The sequence below is a fragment of the Odocoileus virginianus genome, chromosome 7 (genome assembly GCF_023699985.2).
Source record: "Odocoileus virginianus isolate 20LAN1187 ecotype Illinois chromosome 7, Ovbor_1.2, whole genome shotgun sequence".
Lineage (NCBI taxonomy): Eukaryota > Metazoa > Chordata > Mammalia > Artiodactyla > Cervidae > Odocoileus > Odocoileus virginianus.
The window spans coordinates 72,408,956-72,426,468 of NC_069680.1; the positions used below are offsets into that span (position 1 = coordinate 72,408,956).

Sequence of the window (17,513 nt, forward strand, 5' to 3'; positions counted from 1 at the left end):
CATTAGCTATATTGCTAGTGTCATAGGGAAGAACAAACCTGACTCCCTATTTGTAATAGATCCATTTCTTTGTTTCTTTTACTTTAACGTTTGTTACTCTTTTGCTTTGGCTTTGAGTTAAGAATGTTGCCTACAGGGGGATCCCTGGGAGCCTAGTGGTTAGGATTCCAGGCTTTCGCTGCTGTAGTCTCAGTTCAAACCCTGATGGGGGAGCTGAGCCATGCAGTGCAGGAAAAAAAAAAAAAGACTATTGCTTATAACCTGAAATACACAGGGGAGCCCATTCTCAAGGCTCTGACCTTTAAGGGTTTAACACATTTCCTTTTGTATAGAGATAAAAAGTTGTATAAAGACTGACATTTGTCTTTTGAAGGAACAGCTGTAGGAACAAAGAATTGTGACACCAAGAAATTTGCAGCAACCAACCATACCCCCTCTTTACCTTGTCTTTAAAAATGCTTTGCTGAAACTCTTTGGGGAGTTTGGGGTGTTTGGGGCAAGAGCCACTTCTTCTTTCATGGCCCTACACTAAACTTTTCCCTACTCCAAACTCTGACGTTTCGGTTCCTGCATTGGGTGAACGCAGCGTTGGATTCTTTGTAATATTAATAGCAGCACTCTGGGCCTTGGTTTCTTTATATGAAAATGAGTTCAGTTGTTCTGGATAAGTGTTTTTTTCTTTCTTTCTTTTTTGGCTGTGTTGTACAGCTTGTAGGATCTTAGTTTTTCAACCGGGGATTGAACCCGGGCCTTGGCAGTGAAAGCACAGAATCCTAACCTCTGGACCACCAGGGACTCCCCAGAGTTAGTGTTTCTTAATGTAAATGTCACTATAAGCCAGTGTGTAACTTGTACCAGGACCTCATTTATAGAAGGCAAAGTTCTTAGTGGGTCGTGGGCCACTTAGGGCAGCAGCTCCTCTGTCTCAAGCCGGTGCCTTGGGAGATGTTTATGCTTGCATAGGTTAAGTGCTCTATGGGACACAGGAAATGAAGCCTAAGGCTATATCCATGATGTATTCTTCTGATCAGGACTTACACAGGTCAGGGTGGGTGGAGAGGAGTGGGGAGGGGGGTGGGAGATGCTTACTTTGCAAAAGAGACAACTGAGATGACCCCAGTGGGCCTGCCCCAGGGACATAGGCAGTTAATGGATAGTTCAGAACCAGAAGCAGTCTCCAGTCCCAGCTGGAGCTCCTGCATGACAGCAAGTGACTTCCAACTGTCACTCTTTCCCCATGGCTTGCGAGCATACACGTGAGCCCCGGTGGATACCATACAAGTGTACACACGTGCACACAGGTGCTCAGCCTGTCGGCGCCTGCAATATGGGAGGGCCTGGCTCCCGACCCGCTCTCAGGCTTGGCTGCAGCTCAGATCCCCGCTTCTGCTCCCCATCCCACCCCTTGTTATGCAACTCTTTTCTAATTCAGCTTTTGGCCATACACCATTTGGATTCTGGGTCCTTAATCCGATGGAGCTGAAATGAATGAGGCCGGACTCGGTGCTGGCTTCACAAAGGCTATACTGTCTAACTGATGAATGGGTTCCTTCTGTCCAGGCCAAGAAGATGATTTGGAGGGCCAGGGGGCAGCAAAAAAGGAACCCGATGTCTAGCATAATACCCTGCATGTGCCAGCACGTGGAATGGCCCTTTATAACAGAGGAGCCTGGGTTGGGGGAGCCAGAGAAGAGCTGGCTCAGCTGGGAGAAAGGCAGAGAGAATGGCAGAGTCCGGGACCCTGCCCACTGGCTTCGGGGAGCTGGAGGTGCTGGCCGTGGGGACGGTGCTGCTGGTGGAAGGTGAGCCAGGCAGGAGCTGGGGTGGAGTGGAGCTCAGCAGGCCCCCAGAATGCAGGGCACAGCTGCAGAGCTGGCAAGAAGTCCCCAAACCATACTCCTCTGTGCTTAAACCCACAGGGTCTTCGGATGGCTGCCCCCGCGGGCTGCAGCTTGCAGCCTGGGAGCCAGGAGAGAGGAGCCAGGCGTGGGACAGGGAGGGAGGGGTTTTGAGAAGGCGATGTCTGCCCAGGGCATGACCAAGAGCCAGGCCTTTTCATGTCCCTCCTGTCAGGAGAAAGTTGAATCCACTCCCTGGAAATCCTGCTAAGAATCTCATATAAGATCAGCCCCTGGTAGGCTGTGAAGACAGTCAGCTCTGCCACCTGCTGTCTGAGTAACTGAAACCAAGACACCTGAGCTCTCTGAGCCTCAGCACCCTGACATTCCAAATGGGTGGTGGTGAAGGTTAGATGTGATCAAGGTATTAAGTTTGCCTAGACAAACCCAAGTATTCAAGTTCATTCACTCCCTTCCAGCCCCACATTACTTTCACCATCTTCTGGCCCTCAACCCTAAGCACTTCCACCCTAGGGGCGACCTGGGTCCATGAGATGTGAGCTTCAACCCAAAATCCCTAAGATGCTCACTGAGGCCAGGGCTGGACCAATAGACCCTAGAGTTGGGTGAGCCCAAGTCTAGGTCAGTGGGGGATGTAGCCTTTGTTCAAAGCAGATTCAGAGACAAAATCAACACATTTGAGAATTGAAAGTAGAGAGGGAACAGCAGCCACCAGGCTGGCCCTGAAGCCCTGGACCCCGGACCCCATCGTCTGGTGGCCTCAACCCCCTTCCCCTCCTCTGGGAACCCTGCAATCTAGCATCCCTCTAGGTCCTCAAACGTGCCTTAAAAGTTTACAGCTTTATGTTTTTGTACGTGCTGGTCCCTCTTTCTAGAATGCTCTTCCACACCCTGTCCTCGTCCTTGTCCTCCCTGTGAAGGCTCACAGTTTGGAGGCAGGATCCACCCCATTTCTCACTTCACATGGGAGAAGCTGAGGTTCGGGGAGCCTAAAGGAGCAGCAAATGAGTGACAAAGCTGAAATTCAAGGTTGGGTCTGTCTGCCACTGGACACCACCCGCTTGAAGCTCACCTCACTGCCTGGGGTCCTGGGAAGCTCCCAGTTCTATGTTGCCTCCTCCTCTCTGAGGTTCTCCCTAACATTGTTCCAGAGTCCTTGGAAAGGGCATTTTGGAATTTGAAAAAATTTGAGTTCAAGTCCCAGCCCTGCCCCTTACTAGCTGTGTACTTAGGCCAACATCTCTGAGCCTTGGCGTCTCCATGGCAAGTCGGGAGGACAGTGTCCAGGTGAAGACTGACTGGGAGGATCCATGCAAAGTGCTCAGGCGGGCACGTGATAGGTGCTCAGTGGCTATCTATAACAGTGATTGTGCTGGCACAAACTGTGCTGCACTTGGCTGATTTTCTTCCTCGTCGATCTTTCTATCAGACTGTGCATTGGTAGAGGGCAAGGTGTACATTTCATGGCTTTCAGTATCTGAGGGCCAGCCCGCCTCATGGGCACTTGATGAGCTTCAAGGAGATGGGTGCTGAGTGTGAGGGGATGGGGGGTTGCAGAGGGCCCATCCATTCCATGGGCCCTCATTCTGACCCCAGGAGGGCCTCGCAACCCCAGTGCCAGCTCTCCCCTTCTTTTCAGCTCTTTCTGGCCTCAGCCTAAACATCCTGACCATCCTCTCTTTCTGCAAGACCCCAGAGCTGCGGACCCCCAGCCACCTGCTGGTGTTGAGCTTGGCGCTGGCCGACACTGGGATCAGCCTGAACGCCCTCGTTGCAGCCACGTCCAGCCTCCTCCGGTACCTGCCCCCACCCTAGTCCCTGGGCTCTGGGGCCTGACCTCAGGGCCCTGGGCAGCAGGCCAGAGACATGCTTCCTACCTGTAGAAAGCTATAGGGGAGAGGGTGGGCAGACCAAACTAGGGTAAATCTGAATTCCAGACCATGCCTGCAGAACCACAGCTGATTTCTGAAACACAGGAGTTCCTTGGACCTGACCATCAGAGCAGGCTGACTGTGGGGACTAAGCGCCTGGGCCCTGCAACCAGGCTGCCTGGGTTGGAATCCTGACTTCATTATTTCTATCTCTCTGTAAATTACGTGTTATTAGCTAACTAGTATGGTTGTTGGAGGTATTATTTGTAAATCATTTAAAGCAATGCTTGGCACCTAGGAAGCCTTAAACAAGTATTTGTGAAAGCAAACAGGATTTTGACAAGTGTCTAAGACCTTACGTGACCGGGGTCTTCCAGTGTGGTCTAAGAAGGTGTTTATAGGATTGTTTTCTTAAGCAGATGGATCATTCCTGTGGAAGCTAGAGCCACCCCTGCGTACAGAGTCTCAGGGCTGACTCTGCAGGGTCTGAATCAGTGAGGATTCCCTGCCCTGTGTCCTCCCGCACCTTCCCAGGGTGGGGGATGGGCAACTGAAGCTTCCGCCCTGCTTGACCTGTGGGGTCAGAAGTTGGGAGGCCTGGGGTCTACCCTCTGACTTTGCCTTTATGTGCTGTGTGACATTGGCTCAGTACCTCTTCCTCTCTGAGCCTCAGGCACGAGCACTCCTCCCATCATGTTGCATCCTGTGATACAGGCACCTGATCACCAGGGAGACTCTTTGGTCCAGCCCAGGTGCCCCTTCACCCCAGTGGCTCAATCTCTAAGGCCTCAGTTTCCTCATAGGAAAACAGATACTAAAGCCCTTTTCTAAGGAGCCAAAGGTGCCCTCCAAGCTGCTGACCAGCAGGTGAGGGAGGAGGACAGGGGCAAGGCGGAGGGGTCACTGGTGCCCCGTGTCTCCCACAGGCGCTGGCCCTATGGCTCAGAAGGCTGCCAGGCTCACGGCTTCCAGGGCTTTGCCACCGCACTGGCCAGCATCTGCAGCTGCGCAGCCATCGCCTGGGGGCGCTATCACCACTACTGCACCCGTAGGTCTCTGGTTCCGCATACCGAGGGGGGTCAGAGCGAAGGTCTGCTCAGCATTTCCCAGTCCAGGGAAGCGTGGGTGGGTGTAAGTGTGCCTGAGTGTGGGGTGCGGGCCCCCAAGAAAGGGAGGAGGGTGGGAGAGCGCAGGAGAGATGCAGGTTCCCTGCGCCTTCACTGCAGCCTCAGGCAAGTCAGGTGTCCTCTGTGAACCTTGGTCCCCTCCTCTGCAAGGGTGAGTTTTGTAACCAACGTCACAGTTTTATTTGGAAAATCCAATGAGATTCTGGATACAGAAGATGCCCTTGAAGACAGGCACTGTTGGGAGGCAGCAGAGAGGTGGTGTGTGTGAGAGAGACTGGGCACCTGCCTTGGCACCTCACACTTTCATGCAAATTCTGCCATGCGAAGGCTTCATGAAAAAGAGTCTAGTTCAAGATTTCCCAAGCTGTACTGTCAAATTCCCTCTTCATAATTAGACAGATAAGTGTACCACCTGCTTTATTATTTACCTGATGTTTTTCTTAAGTGACTCGTTTTTTTAAATTGAAACAACTGCTTTAGTCTCATTCTAAATAGTATCTGTGAAATCACAAAGTTAATGTCATAATTTTAATACACATAAAGGTAAGAAACACATTCAGCCATGTAGAATCTCACTCACCATGGGAGAAACATAAACATTCTTTGGGGGCTGTGGCTCAGTCACCCCTCACGCAAACCCCCAGCATGCAGACTGGGTAACACTGGTTCAGAGAAGTCAAGTAGCTTGCCCTGAGTCACACGGCTACAGGAGCCAAGCTGGGATTGTGCATGGCCTGGATGCCTCAGAGGGAGCTTCCCCTTTGTCTCCTGGACTCTGAGTCCTAATTCCCTGGCACAGAGGTTACTCTGGGGCTCACAGCTAACATGGCCTTGAGCCATGAGCATCAGTCCTTTGGAATTGCAGATCTGCCGCATGGACACACGGCTCACTGCCCTCAACAATGTCACATGCTTCTCTTCAGGGCCAAAAACACAAAAGCCTTTGTTCTCTGCTAATGCTGACTCCTATCTGCCTCATCTGACCTTGGAGCTCCTCTTCCACTACTTCTTTTTTTTCTTTTTTTTTTCTCTTCCACTGCTTCTATCCCAGCCCTGTCCCCAAACCTTCCGCAGACCATCACTCACATGTGCATGCACACCTGTCTCTTTGCCATCTCCCTCTTTCTCTCTGTTCTCTAAAGAAGATGGTACAGAGTGTCTCTAGGAGACTTCCGCATCCATTGTCTCTTTTATTCTTCATAACAATCGTCGGAGGCAAGGATTATCATTCGCAGTTTATGAAGGAGAAAACTGAGGCTCAGAGAAACTTAACTTGCCTGAAGCACTGTGCTGCTAAGCATCAGAGCCAGCATTTAAGGACAGTCCACGTGCCCACCAAGTCCATTATTTTTTCACTCCGCCAAGCTACCGCCTCCCCTCCATCCTCCTCCTCCGGTGTCCCCGCAGGCAGCCGACTGGACTGGAACACGACCGTCTCCCTGGTGCTGTTCGTGTGGCTGTCCTCTGCCTTCTGGGCGGCGCTGCCCCTCCTGGGCTGGGGCCACTATGACTATGAGCCGCTGGGGACCTGCTGCACCCTGGACTACTCCAGGGGGGACAGGTGAGGTGTGGGCAGCAGCTCTGAGGCTTCTTTCCATGGGAATCTGGGCTTTGAGCCTCTAGGACAACAGGGTGTCAGCTGAAAATCCCAATGGGGACGTGCCAACATCTGCCAGACAGTGTCAGCTCCTTAGCCATGATCCCCATGTATAAGGTGACAGTGGGACTAAGGAAAGCCTATTTTGAAGATTGGCCAAGGGATGGGAATGTTGTGCCAGTTGGGGTGCAGAGTTGGGCCCCAGAAGGGGTCCTGTCCAGGGAGCTGTGTTGGTTATAACAGTCGCTGAGCCCCGTGACCCCTTTGCCACCTTCAGCACAGTCAGATCCCAGCTCTGATTTATTGACTCCTACAGGGAGCCATATCCTTGGTTCTATAGTGTCAAAGAATGTTAAGGTTTTTGCATTGGGAGGGGCCTCTTTGGCATTGAGAACAGTTCTCTGGATTCTCAGCATTTGCTGTGGGCCAGGCCCTGGAGAGACAGCCGTAAATGCATGATGGCATCAGGAGCGCTCATCTAGTACTGCCAGGTCCACTGGGCTCTGGGGAGTCCAGGGCTCCCTCTAGGGGCTGCCTTGGGGAGGGACCACATGGGCTCCAGCCCCGATCTTGCTTCTGCTAGAGGCACACTGCATTCATCTGCTTGACGTGTTTATTCATGTTTACTCATTTATCTATTTGGCTGTGTTATGTTTTAGTTGCAACAGGATCTTTCATTGTAGCACACAGGCTTAGTTGCCCCGTGGCATGTGCGATCTTAGTGCCTGGACCAGGAATTGAACCCACATCCCCTGCATTACAAGGTGGCTTCTTAACCAGTGAACTGCCAGGGAAGTTCCTATTCGTGTTTATTCATAATGCACCTGCCCTATGACAGGCTTCTCAGGTCAAACCCACTGGAGAACGCAGGGTCTGGTCTGATGTCCTCCAGGGAGTCCCTGCAGGTATCCCCGCTGGTGCCCAGCTCTTCTGGCCGCACTCCCTCCCACCCCTCCTGAGTGGACGGCAGTCAGGCGATGTGGTCTCCGCCGCACAGAACGTCAGCCGGCCCCCCTGTGACTCCCACCTGCTCCTGGTCAGCCCTTGGGCCTCCCCATGACCACTACCTGGGACCCCTGGTTCTTCCCTGGTCCCTTCAATGATTTCTTCAGTGATACAGTGTCCAGTCTCATCCACAGGGACCTTCCAAACCCGTGCCAGAAAGCTCCTTGAGTGATCTTTCCTCCTGGTCAACTGACATCTCCATTTGCTAAACACATTTCCCGAACAAATTGTCCCGGTCTCCGTGTTTGGGGCACATAAGAGAGAAGGCTGAGCCCCTGAACTGCCCAGCAGCAAACTGAAGCCGGACTATCCTTTGTCCCAGCTCCTTGGCCTAAAGGCAGGTTCTAGGAGGACCTCATAGCTCCTGGTTCCCAGGAGAGTTCAGCTGGGACCCGGGAGCACCCACACTCTGAATACTCACCTGATGGGAGGAGTTCCCTGCATCTGACTGTCTAGCCCGAGTCTGATGGGCCTTCTTGGGCAACTGATCATCTCTGAGAGGCAATTCTTGACTTCCCTGTCCCCTCTGCCTGCAGAAACTTCACCAGCTTCCTCTTCACCATGGCCTTTTTCAACTTCCTCCTGCCCCTCTTCATCACAGTCGTATCCTATCGGCTCATGGAGCAGAAACTCGGGAAGACCAGCCGTCCCCCGGTAAGGATCAGCTCCTCGAGGAGGAGAAACACCAGGGAACGTGAACGATGTGACTGCAATCAGGGGTTCTCTGTGTTTTCAATGATCAAGAGAGAAATCTAGCTTTGTATGTAGAGTGTGGGGTGTTAGGGCAGAAACACACCCTCCCCTCCCATTGCTGGAGATCACCAAGACCAGGGAGGAAGACGCAGAACTGCTCAGATTTACCCAGACCCCATAATACTGAGAGACAGGGAGTCCTAGTGGACATCATCCTTGCTGTTACCCTTGCTTCTTCCCAAGGATATGAAGATTGACACAAAATTTCATGCATTTTAAATGGCTTCAGGATGTTTCATTTAACCGCAGGCACAGACTGTTACCCACAAAGTAAAATCACACCTGCAAGCACATTTGTCCAAGAGAAACAATGATTCAAAATAAGCCCTCCTGGCCATTGCTCAATTTCTGCACTAATATCCTCTTGCCAAGATTGTTTTTTAATTACCTGAACAGTCTCTAACAAATGAGTCATAGCTCTAAAGATTCAAAAAACAAAAACAAGCTTAAAAAACCTCAGGTACTAATGCAACTTTATGTGCATTATATCATTTCAATTTTGCACCCACGCTCTGAGGAAGGAAGGCTTTATTGTCCCTATGTCACAGTTTAGAAAATTGAGACTGAAAAGGGCTATTAGCTAAGCAACTGGTCAAAAGCAGCGCCATTAGTAGTAGCAGCATTGGATCAAACCCAGGTCTGGGGCTCTATCACTCAAGTGGGCAATCCTAGTGCATAAAAGAAGCACTCTCTGTTGAAACACTTCATCTGCCACATTTTTCCCCTTGTGAATTGGAAAAACACTTTACCAGCTGATTGTAGCTGTGGACCCAGGTTTTCCTGGTCACAGAAGGAGGGCGAGGGCTGTACAGGTGTTCTGTTCATCACCGCCCCACGGTTGCCTGCCTCCAGGTTGCGCCCGCCCGTATCCCTGCCTGGGTGCTCGAAGTTGCCACGTTTATTGGAGGTTCAATGGGCCAGCAGGCAAGGCTACCACACGGATTTTCTCATTTTTCCCAGTTGACTTTAAACCATCCGTTTCACTAGCATCAGCAGGGGTCGCCACGCACTGTCCCAGGGACCTCAGATGCGAGCTTAAGTCACCGTCTTTGTTAAAGGGCGACATGGTCGGTTAGACAATAGGCACTGATTTTTAGCGTCAGAATTTTAACCTCTGAGTGTATGTGGAGAATCGTAATTTCGCAAATTCCATTCTGAAAATAGTACGGAAATCGTGCGCCCTCCTGTGGCCACTTGTGGTACCACGTCGCCCGCCGCCTGGTGGTTTCAGTATCTCGCAGGGAGGAAAGCGGCCGCTTTGAACCCAGGACAGGTTGAGCCGCCAGTGAATGCAGGAGCTGGTTGCAATGTAGTTCTGGGACAGAGTTGTGAGGGCAGCTCAGCCTGGGGACCTTTATACACACAGCCACACTCACGCAGCCCCGGGTTTCTCAGAGAACACACCGAGAAGGAAGCGAATCCTCTACCCCAGTCGCTGCCTCCAGGCAAGTCAGGCATATCAGGCCACTTTATGGACAAGGTCACTGAGGTCAAGAAAGCTTGAATGCGAGGCCTCGGGTCAAGCATCTTAAACAGAAGAGAGATTCAACTGGTCCCAATTTCCTCCACAGGCTCAGCACCTTCCCACAGCCCTGCCAAGCTGGTCCTGGGACCTCGTGGGGCTGCCGGCCACCTGAGCCAGTCAATGCCTCCCTCCTTTAAAAAAAAAAAAAAAAAAATTAGAGAATAATTGCTTTACGATGTTGTGTGGTTTCTGCCATACAACAACGTGAGTCAGCCATAAGTATACACATGTTCCCACCTTCTTGAACTTCCCTCCCACCCCCTACCCCGTCCCACCCCTCTAAGTTGTCGCAGAGCTCCGGGTTGAGCTGTGTTATACAGTAACTTCCCCCAGTTATCTGTTTTACCTACGGTACTGTGTATGTTTCAATGCTATTTTCTCAGTTCTTCCCACCCTTTCCTTCCCTGCCGTGACCACAAGTCTGTTCCCTGTGTCTATGTCTCTATCTCTGCCCTGCAGACAGGTTCATCAGTACTATTTTTCTAGACTCCATATATATGCATTCATATAGGATATTTGCTTTTTATTTTCTGACTTACCTAACTCTGCATAACAGGCTTTAGGTTCATCTACTTCACTGGAACGGACTCAAATCCGCTCCTTTTTATGGCTGAGTAATAGTTCATTGTATATACGCACCACAACTTCTTTATCCATTCATCTGTCATTGAGCATCTAGGTTGCTTCCACACCCTGGCTATTGTAAACAGTGCTTCAGCGAACACTGGGGTACCTGTGTCTCTCAGAATTGTAGTTTCCTTGGGGTATATGCCCTGTGGTGGGATTGCTGGGTCACATGGTAGTTTTAGCCCTAGTTTTTAAAGAACTCTCCGTCCTGTCCTCCACAGTGGCTGTATCAGTTTACATTCCCACCAACTGTGATGCCTCCCTCCTTCACCCGTGTCTCCCCAGGTGAACACCGTCCTGCCAGCCAGGATGCTGCTGCTCGGCTGGGGCCCCTACGCGCTCCTGTATCTGTACGCCACCATCGCGGATGCAACCTCCCTCTCCCCCAAGCTGCAGATGGTACAGACGCCGCCAGTACTCCAGTACCTGCTCCCCATCTGTTTGCCTATTTCTCCCCATCTCTCTCTCTGGCTTTATAGCTTCCATGATCACTCGCTCTTCCTCTTTTCCTCTGAAAGCTCATAACTCACTGGGTATTTGCTTGTCCCCCTGGTCACATGGGGCCACTGCTTGACATTGCCCAGGCCTCACGTGAGATGTCAGGGACAGCCAGCCAGATGGTGATGCACGCACTCTGGGACCAGGGGCGGAGAGCGGTGTCTGGGGAGGAGCAAGGTTCCACGCACCATCCGGCAACTAGTCCGAGAAGGCTTAGAGGCTGCAGAGTCAAGCCAAGGGCAGATGCTTGGCAGCTGAGACGGGGTGGGGGGCCGGGATGGGCTGGGGAGGGGGGATGGTGGTCACCCATTGGGACCCGGGAGAGGAGCAGAGGCTCTGAGACTTCTTTCCTGGATTTCTCCATCACAACAGGTGCCCGCTCTCATTGCCAAGACAATGCCCACAGTCAACGCCGTGAACTATGCCCTGGGCAGCGAGATGGTGCACAGGGGGATCTGGCAGTGCCTTTCGCCACAGAGGAGAGAGCGCAACCGGGAGCAGTGAGCCTCGCTGGGGGGCTGCCCAGACCCAGGCCCACCCAGGCCTTCCTGGACTGAGCCCCTGCCTGGGGAGTCCTGTCCAGCAGCCTCAGGAGCCAGGCTCCAGACACTCACCCTTCATCCCTGATGGCCCTTTGAGCCTGGCCCAAGGCCGGACACAGGGGATTCAGAGAAAATCCAGACTGCATGGAACAAGCCCAGACTTTGGAGCCACACGGACCTGTGTTGGCCATAGCTGAAAGACCTTGGAAAAGTCACACTCTCTGAACTCAGCTTCCTGGCCCCTAACGGAAGGATGTTAATATGGACGTTGGGTCTGCCATGAAGCTTGAGTGTGATAGCGTATACTCACATGCACATAGATGCTGCTGCTCATTAGTACAGCTCTTAGGATTCAGAGACTTACATAGAAAGGGGTGAAAGTCCAGGTTTGTCTGTGGGAGCTCAACCCAGGCTGCCCGCATTCAAACACCTCTTATTAAATCATGATTTCATACAGGTGACTTACACTTCCTGGGCTTGTGTTTCCAATTTGTGAGGCATGATGACAGGAATAGTGACTTGACCATGCAGAAAGGCCCAACACCTTACCAGGCACATATGAAGTGTTCATCAAGAGTCACCATCACCATCCTTCAGTTAAGACAGCTGGCTGCACATTGCTTAGTTGCCGACATTAAAAAAAATCAGGACAATTTGTTTAGAACTTCAGACATCTGAAGGGGAGGCCCCACCAGCCTGGAGGAGACTCCAAGGTGACGGTTTGAGGCAGAGTGGCTCTGCCCACTGCCCAGGGCATGTGCTGTCCCATCAGCTGCAGCTCGTGTGTTCCCTTCGGAGCCCACGGCATCTGAGTCTGAGACACTCGTGCTGGGGTCCCTACTCCTGGATGCACCTCTGCATCTCCCATGGGCTCAGCCCCTCAGGGACAGGGCATAGCACGTGCACAGACCTGGATGGCACCCGTGGTTCTGGGGGGACGTGGAGATGGGTGGAGGATGGTTGAGGGCGCTGCAGAAGGTCTGACTATGGAGGGGCAGCTGCCCCAGGCACCACCTAGGCAGGAAGTCTGAGAGCCAGTCCCGTGGAGCTGAGGGAAGGAGCTGCCAAGTCGCTGGGGTGGGCATGCGGGAAGGTCATGAGAACAGCATCTGAGGACCTCAAAGACCAGGATCTGTCTCTTGGTTTTGCAGATGTAGAAAATCAGGCCACAGAAACACCAGACCAGAAGTCTGCACAAAACAGAGGCTTGTTCAGTCATTTTGCAGAATCTTGTGGGGTGGGGAGAGGACGAAGTCTTTCACAGCACTGTTTCCAGGCACTGTGGAGACAAGATATCACTTGGCCTCACTCCAGCACCCACCCCGGAGTGGGGCCAGGGTGGGGAAACCCTGGGGCTTGAGCCAGGCTCACATACAGACTGAAAATGCAGGAAAGCAATGGGTTCTGGGGCCCAGAGATGCTGACCCTGCCCGCACAGCCCATGGACCTTAGAAGCACTAAGTCCCTAAGGAGGATGAGGGGGCACAGTGAGAAGAGTGGGGAGATGTGCCCCAGGCTCCAGGAGAGAAGGGCTGGAAGGTACGGGCGGCTGAAGGCTCCAGCAAGAGTGCCCCATGTCCCTAAGCAGATGGCACCCCTGCCAGTGCTCAGAGAGGAGGGCAGGGAGGCTGGCTAAATGGGCGTGGCCAAGGAAGGCATTACCTTGAGCCCGTATCCCCAAGTTGTATCTGTCCAGAGCTGGGATGGTGGGCTTGGGGCATCTCCACACTGAGCTGGGTTGGCCAGAGATGCGAGGGACTGTCAGCATCTGGTGGGGAACGACCAGAGCCCCACCTGAAAGTATGAATTCAGAAGCCCCAAGCCCACCCACACCCCTGCATCTCGCTCATGGGCTGGGTTTAGGGAGCCTCGTCACCTTTAGGTTCCATGCCTAGGATTATATAAAGCCCAACTTAAAAGCCACAAAATTTGTGTCCTAACAGTGACCCCTCTAAGATCCATTGATTCCAGAGTTTATTTAAGCTCTTTTTAAAAGAAATATAAATTAGGAGAATGGGATCGACATATAAACACTATTGATACTAGGCATAAAACAGATAACTAGTGAGAACCCCCTGTATAGTCAAGGGACCTCTCCTCAGGGCTCTCCTGTGATCGAAATGGGAAGGAAATTTTTTAAAAAACAGGGAATATACGTGTACATATAGCTGATTCACCTTGCTGTGCGTTAGAAACGAATACAGCATTGCAAAGCAACTATACTCCACTAAATTTTTTTTTAAATAAATATAAATACAGTGGAATAACATGCCCCCATCTCACCCCATCTTCTTGCTGGGAAAGATGACTCTGCCTATTGAAAGATGGACTTGAATTAAAGTTACAAATACAGTAGCAAGTTGTTTCTGAGCTAAAAGAATGTATGATCTCTGGCCTCCTCCCCAGTATCCCCCATTGGAACAAGTTTCCTGGGGAGAGAAGGACTTCATACCTGATTGATTATCAAAAGAAAAAAAAAAAAAGAAACAAATTACTTATGGCCTAAACTATGTCTATATTTTCTCTTAAAGGGCTTTTGCAAATTTTCCACATGGGAAAATTTAACAGCTAGGTAGTTGGCCTCATTTATTTACATCTTTCCCCTTGCCACAAAATTGAAAGGATTTCTGTCATTTTCCCTGTTAGAGATTGTCCTAGTTCAATTATTTCAAATACAAGCTCACTCTCGCACTGTATCCTGAATTGTTTTTCCCACATCAGTAAATATCATTAATATTTGCCCTGTCCTAAGCTTAGATGAAGAGAGAAGGTGGTGGTGAAGATGGGGGAGAGCCATGTGCCCTGTGATAGGCAGAAGTCCTTACCTCAAAGATAAGGATGATGAAGTGCCTAGTTGCTACCACAGGGTGGCGCTGCTAACTCAATGATCAATTAATTCCACCTGGGCCTCCAGCCCAGGCGATGTCTCTTGAAGAGCAGGGAGGTGTCTCACAAGGCCTCTTGGGTGAATCATAGATTTCTGCAGGATACGGCAAGCTTTCTTTTCTGCTCTTGTTATAGAAGCGTGATGTCTACTTGCTTTCTCCTCCAAGTAATGTTATGATTCCACATCTCTCCTTGAAGGGCAAAGAATTGCACGCCCACTGTCCACAGGACTCCAGAGGGCCCTAGCCAGCTCCCCTTTTCTCTGCCTACACAGTCGTTGACACTGCAGCCGGATGTCAGCCTCTCAGGTCTTCCCTTGCATGGGATGAGGTTAGGCGGTCTGGTCTGGCTTCTGCCTCTAAATTGTGAGAAGCTGGGGCAGTGCCTGAATTTTTCTTACTTGGAAAGCGGAGGTGATACACCTTATGCCGATACTGCCTGTGGAAACACGCTGTAAACTACAGTCACTACAAGGACTGTACACAGAAGCAGCTTGAGCCTCAGCCGAGGTGCCATAAGCGGCGTTGGGTGACAGGAAAGAGCTCTGGGAAAGCCCCGGGCGAAGGCCAAAACCACACTCCTTAAGTCTCCCCTGTCCTCTTGGTTGAGGTAACTTGCTGCTTCCCTCTTAGTACTGCTCCCTGGAGGGGGTCTAAAGGAAATCAGTCCTGAATATTCACTGGAAGGACTGATGCTGAAGCTGAAACTCCAATACTTTGGCCACCTGATGCAAAGAACAGACTCATTGGAAAAGACCCTGATGCTGGGAAAGATTGAAGGCGGGAGGAGAAGGGGACGACAGAGGATGAGATGGTTGGATAGCATCACCGACTTGATGGACATGAGTTTGAGCAAGCTCTGGGAGCTGGCGAAGGACAGGAAAGCCTGGTGTGCTGCAGTCCATGGGGTCACAAAGAGTCAGACACGACTGACCGACTGAACTGAACTGGCCGGGACACCGCACACCTGTTCCCTCCCCCGCTCCCTGCAGCTGCTGCCACAGTGGCCTCCACTGTGTCCCTGCGAGGCCTCCTCCATCCAGCTGCCCTTCCTTTTGCAGCTGTCTAGGTGAGAGACAGCCTGGCAGCTTAGAAAGCACTTAGGTGTGGGTATCAGAAAGACCTGGTGTGAATCCAGGATGGGCCTTTTATTCAATGTGTGACCGAGTTTGACCAAGTTTCTTATCTCTGACTTTGTTCCGCTCCCACCAAAATGACCTTGTTGGGGTGGCATATTTTAAAGCACATAGTATATAGTGAGTATTCAATAAATACTAGAGTCCCACCTTATCAACGACTCCCTGAGTTTTACTATTACTCAAGAAGGGGGCATACGGAGAAAAGAAAGAGGTGTACAGGAGAATTATGATTGAGTGATGGTTATATGCAACATGTGTCACCTCCACAACTTTATTTAGTTCCCCCATCATATCCTCAAACTCCTTGGCACATTTGAGCCATCTTGAGACCTGGCCATTCAAAGTGATCCCTGGACCAGAAATATCTGAATGCTTGTTAGAAATGCAGGTTCCCAGGCCCCACCCCAGACCTCCCAAATCCAAATATGCTTGAGATAACCCCCGGGACCTCTGGGTGCATCTTAAAGCTTGAGAAGCACAGTGGAGCTTTACAGACAGTGATGTCTGGTTTCCTCCCGTGGAGACTCTGATGTAATTGGTCTGAAAGGCTGGCTGGGCTTGAGGCTTTTAAAAGCTCCCAGATGATTCTCTTGTGCAGCCAGGATTAAGAACCATTGATTAGAGGTGGGGGTGGGGGTTATGGACACTCACTTTATGAAGAGTGATTTAGCTGAGCTTTACTCTGAGTCAGCTCTGAGGCCATTCTTTGCTGTTTTATATGAATATGTTATATGTATACACACACATATATGTATTTCCACACACACATATGCATATACTTTTCTCTCTAGAAGTTTATTTCTTTGTTACTCATGCCCATCTTACCCTATGACTTGCTCTCATCTTTCTTGTATTAATTCCCCAAATCCCAAAGATCATGAACCCAGCAGCAGTGTTTCAGCCTAAGTAAGGCTTTTCGTTTTATCACCATGATATCATTTACAAGAGAATAGGGTCAGGTCTTGTAATCGATGGAGAGACAGTCATGAAGAGGTTAAACATACTGATTAAGGCCATATAGTACGTGGGGAAGCCTGGCTTCCGAGTCCCAGTCCAGAGATTCTGGGGTATCAGAGCTGGCAGTTCAGATGCCAGCTGGGTAGAGAGCTGGACTTCTCAAGCCATAAGGTGCACATTCTGATTCAGTAAGTCTGAGGTGGGGCTAAAATTCTACATTTCTAACAAATTCCTGAGTGAAGCCGATGCTGTTGAAGCTGTAGTGTGTTTGCTCAGGGCAGCACACTATGATCCCTAGCCCCGATGCCTGGCTTTCCTTTGCCAGTAGCTGACCAGGCTGTTCATTCAGCCTCCCTCGCCTGCCAGACAGTTCACACCAAAGTTTCAAGGTGTGTGTCATCAGGCTACGGACATCTCTGTACCTCAGCCCACCACTGGGTGACTCTCTGGGAACACTTCCCTGCAGGATTTCACGTTGTTGAGCAACTCTTCCCTGTTGGTTCAGCAAATATTTATTTAGCCTAATTATATCAGGATACCATTTAAAGAAGACTGGTCCTCATGAGCAGTTTACATTCTAAGACAATAAACAAGTGTATAAAATAGATCATTATGAACTGTGCTAAGCAAGGAGATAAGAAGGAAAGTGACTAGAAGTGGTGGTGAGGAAAGACAGCACCGAGGTGGTGATATTTGAGCTGAGATTTAAAGGGTGAGAATAAGGCAGCCAGGTGGAGAGCCGGGGGAAAGCAGTCCAGACAGAGGGAACAACAAGTGGGAATAGGTTTGACTGTTCAAGGAACATAAAAGTTCATGATGCTGGAGCAGATGAAGTCAGGAGAAGCAAGAGGAGTTTCAGGGGCCATGTTCAGCAGGGCTGCAGGATGGGGAAGAAGGGGAGGGGAGGTTATTTTAAGGGCAAATGAAAGCCTTTGGAAGGTTTTAATCAGGGAAATAACAAGATCTGATTTCTATTTCTAACTGATCAAGCTGACTGCTGTGTAGAGGCTGCCATGGAGGGGCCGGTGGTGGGGGTAGGAAACTAAAATAGGGCTGTTTCAGTAGTTCAGGCTGGAGGCACTCTTGCCTTGATGTGGAATGGTGCTGATGGTGGTGGGGTGGTACTGG

General features: G+C 50.8%; 1 protein-coding gene across 1 annotated transcript; it reads left to right on the forward strand.

The window, feature by feature from the left end:
- Positions 1–1,691: 1,691 nt before the first annotated feature.
- Positions 1,692–15,569, forward strand: RGR (retinal G protein coupled receptor). The gene is made up of 7 exons (XM_020893467.2): positions 1,692–1,802; positions 3,499–3,655; positions 4,657–4,778; positions 6,265–6,418; positions 7,996–8,113; positions 10,650–10,763; positions 11,235–15,569. The coding sequence occupies exons 1-7, from the start codon at positions 1,724–1,726 to the stop codon at positions 11,364–11,366; spliced, it is 876 nt and encodes a 291-aa protein (XP_020749126.1). The 5' UTR covers positions 1,692–1,723; the 3' UTR covers positions 11,367–15,569.
- The last annotated feature ends 1,944 nt before the right edge of the window (positions 15,570–17,513 follow it).

What these genes read in the sequence shown, in the direction of transcription:
- RGR (XM_020893467.2), top strand. Translation starts at nt 1,724, where the DNA reads ATGGCAGAGTCCGGGACCCTGCCCACTGGCTTCGGGGAGCTGGAGGTG. An exon ending in CTATCACCACTACTGCACCC is followed by an intron (nt 4,779 to 6,264) that starts GTAGGTCTCTGG and finishes GTGTCCCCGCAG; the next exon opens with GCAGCCGACTGGACTGGAAC. An exon ending in GACTACTCCAGGGGGGACAG is followed by an intron (nt 6,419 to 7,995) that starts GTGAGGTGTGGG and finishes CTCTGCCTGCAG; the next exon opens with AAACTTCACCAGCTTCCTCT.